This window comes from Epinephelus moara, chromosome 3 (assembly GCF_006386435.1).
Source record: "Epinephelus moara isolate mb chromosome 3, YSFRI_EMoa_1.0, whole genome shotgun sequence".
Taxonomy (NCBI): Eukaryota; Metazoa; Chordata; class Actinopteri; order Perciformes; family Serranidae; genus Epinephelus; species Epinephelus moara.
The window spans coordinates 21,115,074-21,133,426 of NC_065508.1; the positions used below are offsets into that span (position 1 = coordinate 21,115,074).

The following is an 18,353-nucleotide window of genomic DNA, read 5'->3' on the forward strand; positions in this document are numbered from 1 at the left end:
GAATGGAAAAGAGTAGCCTGCTTGTCACATCACACCTTTGCTGCTTAAACACATTTGAGTAGCAGCAGGTACACATGAGGCAACACTTAGGGAATGAATGAAAATATCTAAACACAGTAAGAAAGGTCAGATGAGAATATAAAAAAGGCAAGCTTGGTCTTGGTTTCATGTGCTCTCTCAAAACTGATTTCCATATTTAAATATTTCTTCCTACTTTGACCTCTTAGCATGAATTTGCGTCAGCCAGAAGCGGAAGGTAAACAGTATTCAGCAGTTTAAATGTGAGTAAATCGTTCTTCTTTTGCCTCCACTGAGCTCCTGGCCTGCGGGGTAAACTCCGCGATTTCGGACTGATTGAAACCAGATGCAGCCGCGTGTCTATGAGCAGTGCAGGCGCGAGCGCGTACAGTATAAACATGACGGCATTTACATTAAAAGCACGTGGAAGCGTAGTTGGACGAAGTTTAATTGATGCGTAATTACGCGCGGCGGAACGGTGACGCTCGTTTGGGATTCCACCCTTATCGCACTTCTTGCAAGCGTGTGTGTGGGTGTGTGTGTGTGTGTGTGTGTTGGGCGTGGCTTCTCTGTGAAATTGAGTTTTTTTTCCTCCTCGTTTTTTTCTTCTTGCGTTTCCCCTTCCACTTCAAAACCGCTGTGTGGGGGGAAGTTGTGTGACACACTGCCTGCGCTCCACAGTTACAGATGCGCTCCACAGATCGCTCGCTGTTAATGTGAAAACATCCAGAGACGATGTGCAGGTTCATGAAGGTGAGCTACAACTATGTCCAGTGACTTTCCCTCAGCTTGGTGTGGTCACTTCTGCAGCAGACGCGGAGGATTGATGCCTTTTTTTGTTCTGCAGCTTTTGTCAACTTTGTGATGCAAACTTTTTCTTAATCTGAATATAAAGCAAACCCCTTTCCTTCCAACAGATGGCTGGTACCGCAGCTCACACTTGTGGAAGATTCCTGGATTACAGCAGAAAGACTTCTTTACTCCTCTGGGACTAGAGGTAGCGTTGCGGGTGACCGTGTCTCCTGTTATGTTCAGCCTGCAGGTTTTAGTCCTTTAACACACTTTGCTGAGATGAGTCCGTTCTACATCGTGATTGAAGTAGTAATCGCTGTTCTCTCCATATCCGGCAACATACTGGTGTGCTGGGCTGTGTCGATCAACACCACTCTGAAGAACGCCACCAACTATTTTCTGGTGTCTCTGGCCGTGGCGGATATTCTGGTCGGTTGCCTCGCCATCCCTTTTGCCATCACCATAAGCGTTGGCATCCGTCTGGACTTCTATGGATGCCTCTTCCTGGCCTGTTTTCTCTTGGTACTGACACAGAGCTCCATCTTCAGCCTTCTGGCTATTGCAATTGACAGATACCTGGCGGTGAAGATTCCTCTGAGGTGAGAATGAGTTTGTATCACTGATGTGGAATTCATTTAAACATTCTTCTTATTAATCTGACAGGATGATGGTGAAGACAGAGACACAGAGACCTCAGTCTGGTTTTCAATCAAAGTGAACTCAAAGCTCTCTGGCTGTTAGATCACAGTCAGTGTGTGAAATAAGGAAGAAAATAGTGACCTCCTGTCATTTTATCTTCATAAAACAGCCCTGAATATTGACATGTGTCCCCTGTAGGTAATAATTGAATTTAAGATTATGGGCGGATAATGAAATGACTGGCCCCTGGGCACAGATTTGCAAAGGGCCCCACCACCTATGCTATGCAGGAAAAAGACACACAGACATTGTGGTGGTTTTGCGTGTCTTTGTAGTTTTTACACATTTTTTGTTGTTATGTGTCTGTTTGTAGTCACTTTGTGTCTCCAGTGGTTCTTTCTGTGGTCATTTTTGTCTGTTTGAGGTCAGTTTGTGTCTTATCGGTTGTTTTGTATCCCTTTGTGGTCATTTTGTGTCTCTTTGTGGTCATTTTGTGTCTCTTTGTGGCTGTTTTGTGTCTACGTGGTTGTTTTGTGTCCCCTCTTCATTGTTATGTGTCTCTTTGTGGTTGTTTTATGTCTTGTCGTGGTTGTTTTGTGTCTCTTTGCCGTTCATTTTGTGTCTCCAGTCGATTTTTTGTGTCTTTTCTGTGGTCATTTTGTGTCTTATTGGGTTGATTTTTGCGTCTCTTAGAGGTAATTTGTGTCATATTGGTTGTTGTGCATCCCATTGTTGTTGTGTTGTACCTCTGTGTAGTCATTTTGTGTCTTCTTGTCATTGTTTTGTGTATTTTGTAGTTGTTTTGTGTCTCTTTGCAGTTCCTTTGTTCCTTCTCCTTGTGGTCATTTTGGTCTGTTTGAGGCCGTTTTCTGTCTTATTGAGGTAAAAAAAAAAGTATCTTTTTGATGTAATTTAGTGTCTTATGCGTTGTTTTGTATCCCCTTGTTGTCGTTTTGCCCAATTTACTTGTTACTTTGTGTCTCTTTTTGCCGTTATGTGTCTCTTTGTAATCATTTTGTGTCTCCAGTGGTTGTTTTGTATCTCTCTGTAGTCATTTTGTGTCTTCTTATGGTTGTTTGCCCAATTTCATAGTTACTTTGTGTCTCTGTGCAGTTTGTTTTCATCTCCTTGTGGTCATTTTACGTCTCTTCCTGGCCGTTACATGTTAATTCAACATTTATCATTTTACATGTGAGGGCCAGGGGGGCCCCTGACACTTTGGTTCCCGTTGGACTGTGCCCAGTTAGCCCGTTCAGTAATCCATCCATGTCCATGATGTAAAAGATCAACATCAGCTCTGTGATCTTATGAATCAGTTTCATGTGGAGCTTAATGCCTTGCATAAAAATAGCTCAGTTAATATGTAAACGTGGAATGATAATCAGATAATACCTCTTTAATCACGAGTTGGAGACAGACTCAGCAAACACTTTAAAGTTGCTGCTGATTGAATAATCTATAGGCTTTAGGTAAAGCTGCCTTTACATACAGTGTGATGAAGCTCAAGGAATCTGTTTTTTTATTGGAGCCTCCTGCAGCTTGTAGAACAGATGCAAAGATCTGTCATGCAGCTATTTGATGTGACGGGAGAAGACACTGGATCAATATCTGGGGCCTCACTGTCACTTCCATTGATCCTGATGGCAAAGGCCAGCGAGTGCCGCTGTGCAGCCTCTGAGCGAGTCCGCCTGAGGGAACAGAGGCAGCACAGTGCTGCTCACAACAAATTGAAGAATACATGCTTTATTATCAGATGGGACTCGTCTGTTTTTAGGTGGTGTTGCTTTTGCGCGTCAGAGATGTTTTTTTAAAGGGCAACACTCACTGCAGTGAACGCTGTGGGCAGTGGAGGTGGCTGTGGGTGCTGTTTGTGCCGTAGGGTTGTGATGTGCTGTCATTTCCATTAGTCTCAAATGCTGGCAAGAAAGGACACTTTGACACTAGTGTAGGATAAAAGTCTTCCAACCAAGTTGCTTGTAAAAATCCCCACTTGTGCTTCTATTTTTGACCCACGGACGGAAACCAAACCTCATTCTGCCTCCTCACACAGAAAACTTTAAACTGCCATTAAACTGGCGACACACTCATGACGTTCTCTGTAAAAAGTTTTCAACATGAAATTTTATACTTTCCTCTGAAAGCCCAGCCTCACAATGCATACATGTGATAATGAGACCAGTGTGTATGTTCGGCTCATGTTACATGTCCACAGTGATGGCTGGTGTGTGTGTGTGAGTTTGGCCAGTCTGCGGCCTTTGGGGCTCTCACATGAAAGTGTTTTCACAGATGGTTTTAGTGGAAGTAAAAGGCCAAAGCCAGATGTTTTAAACCCCACGAGATGACAGAGCTGCACACCCACTCAATGCTCACTTCAAGCCCCCGTTTGCCGTTCTCAGAAAAAGACCCTTTAGCTATTTTGTCCCTCTGTGCTGTTTGGACTTTGAGATGACCTTTAGCACATCAGAGACCTCAAACGATTACCCCCACCCACACCAGCAGCACCGCCTCAGTCAGTGTGGTTAGGAAAGTGGGCTTTTTAAGCTCCCTGTCTTTGTTTCAGCGCATGTAGTGGTGTAGTGGGTGTGGTGCAGTGTCATCCACCATGTAAATCCTGCTTTAGTGTTTCACAAATAATGAAAAATGTCTAAAAGTTAAGGTGGAGTTAAAGAACCAGGCGAGGCTCTGTTGACCACATTTATCATCTCACTAAAAATGCTGCAGGTGGGAATTTGATTTCAGATGTAGACAGACACACAGTGAGGGATGCATCACCCTCACACTTTCTGTGAGACATACATTATCCACAACAGCAGAGTCCTGAAATGACCTGGGATCAGCTGTGCAGATGAGAGGACAATGACATGCAATGTGATCTTAAAATAAAGTCTGATACAGGAGGTGACATTGGTTAGAAATACGTGTAGGTGGTTAGGTTGATTAAGGTGTGGGATTTGCAGCTTGTTTTAGAAAACAAGATCAGTATTGTCGCAGACAATTATCAGAACACCATCTCCTGAAGTAGATGAGAGGATTGATATCACTCTACCAATTAAACAGGGGGGGGGGGGGGGGGGGGGTTGCATTTTCAATGTGGCCTACACTTTCTGCCAGCCAACACTCCAGGGGGGTTTTGGAAGAAATTCCCCCCGGAGAGATTTTTAGAAACTTGACAGCTAAACCAACTAATTTAAAGCATTTTGAAAGCAAAAGCTTAGATCAGGGGCTCTCAGATTTTTTTGCCTGATTACCATTTTAGGGAGCAAGCGTATGATTGAGGACTGCAGAGGGAAAGTCCACACACTGTGACCTTTATAATGATGTTTTTTTTTATTACATACTATACTACACTTTTATAACATTTTTAATGACATAATGTTCTTTCACGTTTATGAAAATGTTTATGATATATTATACTATGGAGTTTTAATGATTATCTTTGACATACTATACTATGAATTTTATTATAACATACCTATACTATGATTTTTCTTTTTTTGACACAGTAAAATATGACTTTGATTTTTTTAACATAATTTGAATATACAATATATATTTTTTACAATCCATACTATGAATTTTGTGATTATTCTTTACGACCTACTTCACTATGACTTTATTATTAATAGTTTTATGACATACTATCCTATGACTGTTTTTATTTTTTAATAACATGCTGTACCATGATTTTTTAAGTAATTTTTAGAAAGAAAATATACTATAACTTTTTAAAATTATACTTTAAATTAAATTTTATGATATGTTATACTATTGCTTTTTTATGATTTTTTTATGACATAATATGCTATGACATTTTCAACGACATTCGGTGTCTTTTTGTGAATGTTTTCATTTTTCTTTTACATACTATACTATGACTTTCTTATGATTTTTGGACAAACTATACATTTAATTTTTTTGAACATTTTTATGCATTTTTTTTTTACATACCCTACTATAAGGGTTAAAACAGTATGAGAATTTCACGGTACAATAACGGTCTCAGAAAACATTGCGGTATTACAGGATTATTATTATTATATGTCAGAATGACCTTGAAAGGAAGTACAGCAGAAGGGTTATTTTTGGTTAAACAAATGTTTAATTACTATATTTAAAACATTTTTTAAATGAAAGTCTGTGTAAAAAATCTCCCTTTGAAAAGAATTAAAATAAAATTAGATAAATAGATAGTTACTTTAGTAATCCCGGGGGAAATGGAGGATTAGTTGAGATTATCTGTCCAGTCCAATTTTTGCTATATCTTAGACAGGAGAATGTACACAGTATGATAACCGGCAATTTAAATATCCCAGTATACCTTGAAAACGGTATACCGTTGCAACCCTACATTCTATGAATTCTTTGTAATGATTTTACTCTCTATTAATATGACTTTTTAATATTTTTATGACATACTATACCATGACTTTTTTATTTATATTTTAACAGGTTTTTTTTAATGATTTTTTAAAATACATTTTTATGATAAACAGTCTCTTGTTATTAATTTATTTATGACACACTATACTATGACTTTTTAAAAATATTTTTAATGACACACAACTGTGACTTTTTCATACTAGATAAAACATGATGAAGTGCCCTCTAGAGTGACCTTAAAATTAGGAAAACATGATGCGGTGTTATATAGGCTGTCCTACATATGGGGAAACTTTCGGCACACTGATGCCCACAGAATGCAGTTGATGCCCTATTTTATCTCATGTTATTGCCCCTGCTCCTCAGACCCTCAGAGTCCACGGACTCACTGAGCAGTAAATGTGAAAGGCTTACAGTTTCATGTGGTTAGTCTGGGAGCATCTTCATATTTGTTATGTTTCTACACTCATTCACTGAGGGTTGTCTTCATGTGTCACCTGTCTATAGCCTATGTCTGTTAGAGCCACCTTAGAACTTGTGTTTGGACGTTTTACACTGAGAGCTGTTGAAATGCAAAGTAGTTGAAGTTAAATGTTACACCTCTGCTGATTACTGACAGGAAGTTGTCACTGTTTGTACTACTGTAGTGAAACAAGCTGACCACAGCCTTTCCTGAGAGGAAGAAAACTATCTTTCAAGTCTGCGTGGGCTGAGTATTTCAGGGCTCCAAAATTAGTTTTTGAGGTATATCACTTCAGTAATGAGTCAGCGAGGACCAAAGACAAGTGCAGTTGTTGAGCAGCAAGACACTCTGGGGAAAGCTAGTCCACCTCTCCCATGAAAATGTAAAGGGAGATTATATCTATATTTACCTTTCCCTCTTCTGTCAAAACAATTCTTGCATGAACACATTTCAATCGGGGCGAGAAATTCCCATCTGTGTTTACATGGTTTTATTAATGTGCCTTTACCCTGTTGTACGACTTGTTTTCAGACATTCACGAATCCTCGTCATAATGCAAATAACGCACAGATCAGTTTGAACACACACTGAGAGGGGAAGGATAAAATTCCCATGTCTTGTCAGTGTGAACGGCCACCTGTTAGCCTGTGTTTGAAGCAGGACTGTGGACACTGCCGGACATTGAAGTGGATGTTGTGAGCGTTTAGAGAGTGTGTGTGGCCTAACAGGGGTCTGTGTGAGGCCAGGCGGAAGCACAGTGACAGAGAGAAGAGAAGGGGATGTATGGAGAATGGAGCAGGGGAAGAAAGCAAAACAAAGATAGATGCCAGCGTGCTGTCGTCATGCCAGAACTAATCCATTCAGCCGCTCGCCCGCTCCCTGCCTCCGAACAGAAAGAGAGGGTGGGAGGCGATGTGCAGGAGATGGACCCTCTGGGAAATGGACCCTGTGCTGGCTGCTGTACTTGTGACTGACAGAATGAGGGAGTAGAAGATGGAGAGGAAGAGGGAGAAAGTGTGAGAATGTGAGGTCATCGTGAGCTCTGAAACTTCCATTCCTTCCTTCTGTGGGCAGAGTGCTGTATTATTCATGACCCCCTGCAGCAGGTCGCAGGACAAGGGCAGAGCTGCCCCACCACTGATGAATAATTGACTGTTGGGAATATTATAATTATTATTATACAGGGTTGATTTTGCCTACTCAGAGGTAGACTGGGCTAATGATTAAGAAGCCGCATCCCTCTGATAGCATGATTTTACTAGCAAATTGTGTGCATCTGAAACCAGACTGCGATGGCACACACTTCCTGTCTGTGTTGTCAAAGTGGGAGACTGCTGCCAGACGAACCCACTTCCTCGCAGCCTGGCGTTATGCTCATCTCTCACTTCTTCTTTTCAACAATGAATTGTTGATAGCGTATGTACATCCATGCCATATAACTGTCTAAAAACACAGAAAAGTGCAGTGTTGTTGCACTGGGTGATATTTTCCGTCTTTACAATGAACGTCCTCAACAACACTCTCTGCACCTACCTAAGAAGAACACCACTCACATGTTTATGGGATGTGGTGAGGATTGTATCTATAACACATGCACTTGTTCAAACCCGAACCCTCTTGACAGTTAGAGCTACGTTACTGACACACTGTTTGCCAACTGTAAGGAAAAAATCAGTAATGGTCAAGTGAGGAATTTCGACTGTAACTTTTAAATATTTATAAATGTATTACTAAAGATTTACATTTTTGCTTTACAAATGATTTACAAATATTGCTGATAGTCTTTGTGCATTATATTTTGCAGAATGTTGAAAGCGTGACTCTGTCCTCAAATTATCTCTCTCACTGGTTACTTATTGCTCGTTGATAGTCTGTTAGTGTCTGTGTCAGAACCCTGCTTTCTGTGTTACTTCATTTGATTGTTGATAGTGAAGTGGCAGACAGGAAACATGCTTAAAATCGATTTGTGGATGTTGTGGGTATATGGCATGCACTGTAATTATATAACAGCCAGGGTGCCTGCTCTCTGCCTGTATTGCTTATGTCTGATAGTTCTGTCCTTCAATCCTTTGTTAAAGGATGTTAGCGCTCACAGCACTAATAATGTGCAAATGAAGTGGGCATGTACCCCTGCGCACGTAAATTCAAATGCATCAAATGTCACACAATGATATCTGATGATCATTCCATGTTGGTTGCCAAGCAGTTCTTCGTTTTTTTTTTTCTTTTCTTTTTTTAGAAGTTCTTCAGTTGTGTAAAAGCTGGTTGTTGGCGTCCTCAAATTATGTGTCTGTTCCTTGATTACCCTTTAAGTTATTCATATTCCTTTAGTCTGTATGGGTCCTCAGATCAAAAGAATCAAAAGGGTTTTTCATAATAATTAATCCAAGTTGTGAGTATTGTTTTAACAGGATTGTGTCAGTATGCTGGGTGCCGTAATCCTCAAGTGCTGTAACTCTCTCTTTCTCTAATGCGCTGTCTCTCTGTGCTAGATGAAATGAATGATTGATAATTGACATATTATCTGCAGCCCCTAATATTCATACTGGTTTAAATAAACAATTTGATTTATTTCCTGATCTTTGCTTGTGTGAAAGGAATTAAAGGCCTGTCCGATATAGACACTTGTCCCAGATATAAGCCTGTTTATTTCAGTGATTTAAATTGATTATGGCCCAGGCTATTAATTGAAGTTTTACGGCATGTCATGAAGTGCATAAAAATAAAGGCATAGTATAGTAAGTCTTAAAAATTGAAAAAAAAGTCATAATATATATTGTCACAAAAAGTTAAAAAAAAATCATAGTATGGTATATCATTAAAATGTGGGAGGAAAGTCATGCTATAGTATGCCATGACAAAGTAAAAATAGTCACAGTATAACATAAAAAACAGTTGAGTAAGACAAGTCTTAGTGTTGTGTCACAACAATGTGCCAGAAATAGTCATACCATAGTATCTCACAAAAATGTGCCAAAAAAGGCCTCATAGAATACTATGACATAAAAATGTGATTAAAACAAAATCACGTAATGTCCCAAAAATGTGCTAAAAAAAAGTCAGAGGGTAGAATGTTGTTTAAAAATGTGACAGAAAAGGTCATAACATAGTATGTCACAAAAATGTGCAAACAATGTCAGTACTCTATGTCGTCCAAAACCATGAAAAAAAGTCATAGTATAGTATGTCGTCCAAAATCATGAAAAAAAAGTCATAGTACAGTATGTCGTCCAAAATCATGAAAAAAAGTCATAGTACAGTATGTTGTCCAAAATCATGAAAAAATTTCATAGTATAGTATTTCGTCCAAAACCATGAAAAAAAAGTCATAGTACAGTATGTCGTCCAAAATCATGAAAAAAAGTCATAGTACAGTATGTTGTCCAAAATCATGAAAAAAAGTCATAGTATCTTATGTTGTCCAAAACCATGAAAAAAAATCATAGCATAGTATGTCGTCCAAAACTATGAAAAAAAGTCATAGTATAGTATGTCGTCCAAAACTATGAAAAAAAGTCATAGTATAGTATGTCGTCCAAAACCATGAAAAAAAATCATAATATAGTATATCGTCCAAAATCATGAAAAAAATGTCACAGTATAGTATGTCGTCCAAAACCATGAAAAAATTTCATAGTATAGTATGTCGTCCAAAATCATGAAAAAAAGTCATAGTATAGTATGTCGTCCAAAACCATGAAAAAAAAAATCATAGTATAGTATGTCGTCCAAAACTATGAAAAAAATGTCATATTACAGTATGTCGTCCAAAACCATGAAAAAAAAGTCATATTACAGTATGTCGTCCAAAACCATGAAAAAAAGTCATAGTATAGTATGTTGTCCAAAACCATGAAAAAAATGTCATAGAATAGTATGCTATAAAAATGTTACAATAAAAATCCGTGTTCTGTCTTCAAAATGTAAATAAGTCTTAGGATACCATGTCATAATATACATTTTATAGAGTCATAGTATAGCCTGAGGTATTGGGCTTACCTGTCTTATTCTCCTTGTCGAGGTTTTCGCTCTTTCGTTACGCCAGCCATCAAAATTCTTTCCATTTTCGTGGAAATCGAACCCACAGTTTCTGACTCTATAGTCTTCTATCAGCGTCAGCCATTAGATCACATTGTTCTCTTTGTCTAAGTACATGTAACTATTTCCCATGGAAACGGGCCTTGAAATTTCACTTACCATTCACTGAGTGTTCAATCGAGAAGCCTCATCATTGTCCAAAAATAGTTCCTTTGAAGTTTGCTAATGTCTGGGACATTTCCTGGCGATCAGCTGTACGTCTTTCCTGGGCGTCCTCGCAGCATCGAAATATTATGTTAACACCAACAGGACTATTTAGCTATTATTAAAAAGTTTATGTACACAGTGTGCATTCAGCAGCTTTAAACATCCTAAAAACAAAATAATAAGTCAGCTAAGTCTGAAAACAATTTGCATATGACTCACAGGGGACACAAACCCCAAGGTGAAAGTCCTGTGCTTGACCCACAGTATCTTCCTCCCTGCATGGACCTTTACACGTCTCCTGACTTACTGTTTCTCTTAAATTCACCACTTTAATCACTTACTAATGGCTTGTAAATGACAGGACAGATTTATATTCAAGTAATGATTTATCATTTAGTAAATTCATCATTTACTAATGATTTAATAATCAGTTATAACTAATCATTACAACTACAAAAGTTTACAAGAACGGCAGAAGTCACATAAGTGCAGATATAGTGTGATCATGTCCTGTGCAGCTGTAGAGATCAGATTATTTGCAGCACCTCCAGCTCAGTATGCCTTGTGTGTGCGTGAGTCATTACCATGCGGTCGCCCGTGTGAATCACTTTGAGGAAACAGCTCATTTTGCTTCGAGCGCTGTTCATATAATGGAAACAGTCAGGACGACACTTGTGTGAGTAAGCCCTGCATCTCCATACGCAGCCTCTGTGCACCTGCTGTTCATAATTTCATATCATATTTCAATGAGGCGATGGCTTTATGAGAAACTTGCTGAATCATTTATCCGTCTAACACTCAACATCCATCCCTTTATAGTGAAAAACACAAGATGGATCTAGTCCAAAAATTCAGGCGTCAAACTACATAAAAGTACAAAGCCAGGACGTTAAAGAAGGGAAGACAAAGTTCATCAGGGCTGTTTTATTTCTTTCACTTTCTTTCACTGCATGCTTCATCAGTGTGGCCTGCTTACAGTATCTAAACATTTGCACAAACATGTTGACTGGCTTCAAACCTCAAGTGAGGCGTGTGTAATTTTAGCGATATGTTTGTTGTAGGAATTCAAGCGAAGCAGGATGTGAGATACTACCTGAGATAGCAGCTACTTTGCTGATAGTATGCCGATATACGCTCAGGGGCAACATTAAAATAGTGTGATTTTATTAACATTCATGCTCGCAGTTAATAACGCAGATGCAGAATTTACATTAATGAAATTAGAAATATATCTATACATGACTTTACATCAGAAAAATATAAAAACACATACACAGTATCTACATACAGTACAAGTATGCAATCATATACAACCAGGATACATTTTAAAATGCCATAACTAACAAATAGTTACAACACAAACACACTTATAACTTATCACTTAAAAAAAGAAAACAAACAGAGCGAATCCCCATCAGTCAGTCTGACTGATGAAGGCAGGGTTGCTGCTTTCAGCTTAAAAATAGAGTGTTTTTAACAAACTTGACATGACCCACTTTTGGACTGCGGCCTACCAGTTGGGAATCAGTGGTTTAAATGATATAAATAAGCCCATCTGTTAGTGTTGCAGTTGGACTGTATTTCCTTTTGAAATGGAAATTACATGAAAACCAAAGTGGCATACAACTCCCTTTATCTGTTTAGTCCTGCTTTACTTTGTTAATTAAAATGGAGGTGTCATTTCCACTGGCTCCAGAGTATATCCTCCCCAGGATGCACTGTGATGATACAAGTTCAGCTAAACATATCTAAGGTTCATACATTAGGATTTTGTGTGCTTAAACCAATGGTACCGAGCACTGTGCACTCAGGGGGGGAGGGCAACTGAAACGGACCTCAGTCGGCAGCGGTATTCGCTCGAATTCAGCCAGAGCAAATTCCCCAGCGTCAGGTGTCACTGCTGGCTGGTGGACAGCAGCAGCACCACGTCCAACCTTTATAACGATAGAAAAAGAAAGTTTGTTGATCTGGCAGGGAGTCCAGGCTGTACGATCCCTCAGAGCTGGCTGGTTTCAGGTTGCTGCAGCCGCTGACTGGGGATCTGAGAGCTACCATCTCTCCTTCTGGCAAGGTGGTCTGTAGCTGCAGGGAGTGAAACAGAGGACACACTAGCCTCTTTTACGCTGTCTGTTCAAGACGGGAATATCACGGCCTCATGCCGCCTCACTGTGCTGTACATATGGTACAAGTGCGGAATGAGGGGACTGAGTGGTCTTGCCTTTAAGCCGCCTCAGGAGGTTATAACAGGGTGGAATTGGTGCCTGTATAAATAAGATGAGACCACAGGCAGGACGGATGTGACGTTTTGATGACATGTTATGTGTGTGACCCACTATGGGAAATTCAAAAAGAAGCTGGTGGCAGTCAGCACCTAACTCAAAATAAACGAACGGCAGCCATACATGTTTGCATATTGGCAAAACAATGAGATTTGGGAGCTCCTCACCCTTTGAGCAGAGAACAAAATCAGCCGCCATATATGAGAGATGGTAAATGATTGTTATTGTTTATAAAGCGCACACTGGAGCATAATGATGCTGTCGTCTTTTGGTTCTGTGTAAAAATTCAAAGGAGGCGTAGAGAGGGGACTTTGTAGCGGTCCCGTAGCACCATCTTTGTGTAAAGAGGGCTACTGTGAATGGAGGGTCTACTTAATGTTAGCTACATAAAGGTGAGCTTCAAGGTGCAGCTGTAAAACCTTGACTCTCGTTCGCAGAAGGCTAACATTAGCAACATTTTCTCTCCATCTCTGAAACGCTTTGCTGATACTGACATGTGTATTATTTTGTTTATTGTCAGACTCTTGTAGACTCTCCTTTTGATAAGTCTGTCTTCGTTTTTTGGGTTGCTTTGCAGTGTACAGTTTTTTACAGTGCTCTGTAAATCAGGCTCTCACAGAAGGGGCATGCACATGCATCTGCATTTGTAGAAGAACCAATAGGAACGTCCTCTCTCTGAAATGACTCTTGACTGGCGGAAGTGTCCCATCACAAGCTAGATTTCTGCCTGAAAACAGAGCCAAGAAAAGGTGCAGAGGTCTAGTTTTCTCTCACACCACTTTAATTACAATATGCTCAAAGGTTAATGTGAGATTTTTGCCCTATAACACCAAAATAAACTGCCTACCCCAGCTTTAAAATTAATTTGGTAGCTCTGCCAAGACTTTGAAGCTGATCTGTCTGTTTTTGTTTGGAATTAGCTTAACTGAGGTTTTTGTGTTTTGTCGCTTGCAATGCTAGCAGGGTGGCTCTATAGATGCCAATGTCAGTTGAGCCACCACTGACTGAAATGTCTCAACTATTACATTCCCATCAGTGTCAGCTGAGCATTTTGTTCTTTATGTTTTGTCAGAGCCAAGTGTTGGCGCTCCTGCTGCGCCCCCAGACCGGCTCCGTCCAAATGAATGAGAAGGCTGCATTGTTTCATGCAGGGCTGAAGTCAGTCTGAACTCAGCGTTAGTCTTCTTCATGTGGCTGAGTGGGCGACTGGATGCCTGCTGTATTTGTGTTGTTGTCTTTTGTTGTCTGGTCTGAAAAAACAAAAAAGTAAAAAGACTGTGAAGGAGATATTCCCTGCAACACTTGAATGCACCAAGTCACAGCAATTCACCATCACATTTGATCATTCGTATTGTCTGCCTGATGCCTAGCCATTATTAGGCCGATGTGCCTCCCGGTGCTCAGACGGAGCCAAATAAGAATAATCAGATTTGTCAGTGGGGCCACACCAACAAACAAAACAAAGGCCAACATCAGCTCACTTTCTATGAGCCAAAGAGAAGACAACATTCTCAGTGGGCCCTTCTCCAGGGCAGAATTTGAAATAAAAAAATGTCATGTGAATGTTAGCTCAAATCCTTTTCATGACTGTGAAACACCTTCTTGATCAATACATTTAAGCTTTCTTTAAGTTAAAAGTTATAGAGTACTACAGAAAGACAAGTCTGTTAGCTTTGAGCTTTGTTTGGATTTGTATAATTCAAGAAAATGAATCAAATATGCAGATATGGAACAATCATTAGAAGAACTCAGGTAAATATTCACATCATAGAATTATTACATCACAGAAAAAGCACCCAAAAATGTTTTGCTTATATACTGTAGTTTGATTCATGTTTGCATTTTTATGGGCTCTGCTACAACAAGCCGGAGGTTGGCTGTTGGTCAATGTTGTGCCGTTCGTAATTGCCTGTTGCTCTAGTTTTGGTGTTGTGTCCCACGCCATTGGCACACTTACGCAGGCAGAGTACATATGTACTTGTTGACTGTTGACTATATTCTTTGTGTTGTGTTCAAGTGCAACTTTTTGGCACAGACACAGGCAACATGAGGCGACGCAGCAGTCAACCTTAGTCGCCACTAGTTCTTTGATGTCGCTAGGTGTTTCTGTGCCTTAAGGTTGTCACAAGAACCGATACTTAGGTACCACGTTGATGCCAAAATTCTGAAAATGTGATGATACTTCTGATGTTTTTTCTACAATAACATAGGTACTGGGGATGCAATTCTTCCAGACCTGACGGGGCAGCATAGACGCCTTTCAGTGTTCTAGTATGCCCTTAAATGGCCAAGAAAGAGGAAGAATGCCTACAAGCACATGGAAGATGAAAAAGATTGTAACAATGTAGCTGCAGTGATAGCTCCGCTTTGACTGGTAGAAAAGAAAATCAGGTTTTCCTGAGGCCGGCTGAATTTGTTAATTCTTTACAATGAAAGCCATTAACACTCTGCTACAAACATCAGCAGCGTGACAAGGCACACATGTTTGCTATGTTGTATTTGTTTCTGTTATAGCTGGGCTGTCCTTGATCTTTGGAGTCTATTTGGATTGTGACCATTGTCCAAAACGTTAACATTATTAAAATGGTAACCTCTGTTCTGTTTTCTTCAGGTACAAGGAGTTGATGACGGGAAAGGCTGCCAGAGAGATCATCGCAATTTTATGGATCCTCTCCTTTGTCATTGGTCTTATCCCCTTCTTTGGCTGGAACTATAAGTACTCGAGCTGCAGGAGCAACAGCTCTGCAGCGGATAATACTACGAACGCTGACCTTGTGGAGGGGCTAACAGGCGGAGGAAACTTACTACAAAGCTGCAGGCTCAGGTGCTTCTTTGAGAGTGTGGTGGACATGCACTACATGGTCTACTTTAATTTCTTTGTCTGCGTGCTGCTGCCACTGCTCATCATGCTGGGCATCTACCTGAAGATCTTCACAGTGGCCAGGAAGCAGCTGAGACAGATCGAGCTTAAATGTGTGGGCAACGGGGACAGCCATCACCATGGGCTGCTGCAGAAGGAGATCCGGGCCGCCAAGTCCCTCTCCATCATTGTGGGACTGTTCGCCATCTGCTGGCTGCCCGTCCACATCCTCAACTGCCTCACGCTGTTTTATAAGGAGCTGTATAAACCACCACTTGTCATGTATGTTGCCATCATTCTGAGTCATGCCAACTCCGCGGTCAACCCCATCATCTATGCTTACCGCATCCAGGACTTCAGAAACACCTTCCGCAAGATCCTGGCCCAACACTTCCTGTGCCGCAGGGAGGAGCTGTACCTCAGCTCCAACGGCAGCAGACACAACAGAGACCAGATCCACATGACCATCGACCCTCTGCTATAGAGAGAGTCGTGACTGGGGCGGAGTATTATCTGTCAACTCTGTTGTTTCAGTCTTGAATTTCATGTTCACTGAGGTTTATAATGTTTACAGAACAAGGGTATGATATGTGAAGATGAATCGATGTCAAAAGCGCCTTGAATGTGGACATTTATTTATAAATCAGGGGTCAAGCAGTGAAATGTTGAATGGCGAGTCTTACGTAACTATTGTATTGTGAAGGATTTCTGATTTAAAAAACATGTTGAAGCTAACTGGATTTGTAGGACTGTGAACACGATCCAAACTACATTCTATCATGCTATTTATCATTCTGAATCCACCTTGTTTCAACTCCAAACACTCCTTTTTTTGCCCTGCTATTTTATATTGTCACCATTAAGTGCCAGTGTTTATTAATTTATTTATTACAAGAACGTATCTTTTGAGAATGTAAAGATCAAAAAACTTGGTGTGGCTAGATCTGTACTTGTGGACCTAGAGAGGTACATTAGCAGTAGTCTGCATCCGTGGTTATTTTTGGCTCGGTGGCCCTTTAATATGAATTCATACTCATGACCATCACAGACTCAATGTACAGACATAAGTAAAGATTTTCTTTATCAGTATAACAACATTGTATAGCAGAAATCTTCTTGAGCTGTTGCTATAACTAAGTGCCAGTATTGTCCTGTTGCTGCACCAGTGACTCCTCTACAAAAAATGTGGTCAGGCAGACAGACACAGGAGTCTACAGAAGGGGAAAAAGACGGGACTCTTCTACATACATGGAGAATGCCAACAACTAAATTAGAATAAAATAAACAAGAAAGAAAAGAAATGCTTTGCCTATTGCATGAATAATCCCTGATAGTCACAGGGGTCACAAGATCAGTTTGTGACTAAGAGCCAGAGAAAAGCATGATTTGATTCAGTCACACAGACTTATAGGGACAGTTCATCTCAAAACCAAAAACACATGTTTCTCCTCTTACCTGTAGTGCTATTTATCAGTCTAGATTGTTCTGGTGTGAGTTGCCGAGTTGGAGATATCAGCTGTAGAGATGTCTGCCTTCTCTCCAGTATAATGGAACTAGATGGCACTCAGCTTGTGGTGCTTAAAATGCCAAAAAAACATGTTTTTCTGCATCACCGTGCAGAAGGAAGAGTGCATGTGCTCTTGGACGAGAGGCTTGTGCTTGTGAAAGCATGAGATGTACATATTAATGGCGTTCTCCTCAGCTGATTTGTTACATTAGCTGGCTCAGTGGCGCTAGGTGAGTTAGCAGTAGATGCACACTTCCTTCTGTGTGGTGATACAGTTGGTGGGTGTAGTTGGTGGAAATAAAACAGTTCCTACATGAAACTGCTCACAACAAGGTCAGCGGATTGTCTTGAATAACCAGGTCGTGATTTCTGGAAAGAGACATTGCTGTTGAGTTTTTCACGTTTTTTTCAGCACTTCAAACACCACAACCAGAGAGCCATCTAGTTCTATTATACTGGAGAGAAGGCAGACATCTCTACAGCTGATATCTCAAACACTCTTCATCTCACACTAAACTGATTGATAAAAAAAACACCTCAGTAAGAAAAGATGTGTGTTTTTGATTTGGGGATGAAGTATCTCTTTAAGAAGTAGTTTAGCAAAACTGTAGTGCTGTTCCATATAATTGCCATGTTAACATTTCTTAAGACAGAACTCAGGAAGTGGGAAACTTATAATATCCTTTAAAGAAAAACGGTGTCTGCACAGGGCATTTTCAGCTGCTTTGTTTCGAGCCAAGAGATGACACACTATAGCGTAGACAAGCAAATGTCATATCTGATACTTAAAATCAATTTACATTATTCCTCATCACCAATGTCCTGGTACACACGTATGCTTGCATCACGTAAAACACCACTGCTTTGATTCAGTTTGGTGTATATGAATGTCACTTGCCTCCGGAGTCCAGCTGACAACATCCCCTCCGCCCTCAGACAGTGTGTCAGCTGGGATCCTGAGGCTCCCATCTGCCCTTTTAGTGCAGTCATTCCCCCCACAAGCTGCTGAAATCACTGACTGAACTGAGATGAGCTGTTTCATTTGAGAAAACAGTTTTGAGGGTGAAACCCTAAAATATGTTGCACTGAGGACTCGGTTTAATCAAAATCCTAATGAGCCAACACTTATCCATCTTAGCTATCTCTAATCTTATCGGACAGACAACTAAG

The 18,353-nt window shown here is 40.3% G+C and overlaps 2 protein-coding genes across 2 annotated transcripts in view; one reads left to right on the forward strand and one right to left on the reverse strand.

Annotated features, from left to right (window-relative positions):
• Positions 1-618: 618 nt before the first annotated feature.
• adora2b (adenosine A2b receptor) lies at positions 619-16,769 on the forward strand. The gene is made up of 3 exons (XM_050040236.1): positions 619-771; positions 936-1,409; positions 15,428-16,769. The coding sequence occupies exons 2-3, from the start codon at positions 1,090-1,092 to the stop codon at positions 16,158-16,160; spliced, it is 1,053 nt and encodes a 350-aa protein (XP_049896193.1). The 5' UTR covers positions 619-771; positions 936-1,089; the 3' UTR covers positions 16,161-16,769.
• The window catches only part of zswim7 (zinc finger, SWIM-type containing 7), a 46,931-nt gene continuing 40,042 nt past the window's right edge, over positions 11,465-18,353 (reverse strand). Inside the window, exon 6 of the mRNA XM_050040238.1 lies at positions 11,465-14,066. The gene's annotated coding sequence lies outside the window, so the exon portion shown is untranslated. The remainder of the gene's footprint in view (positions 14,067-18,353) is intronic.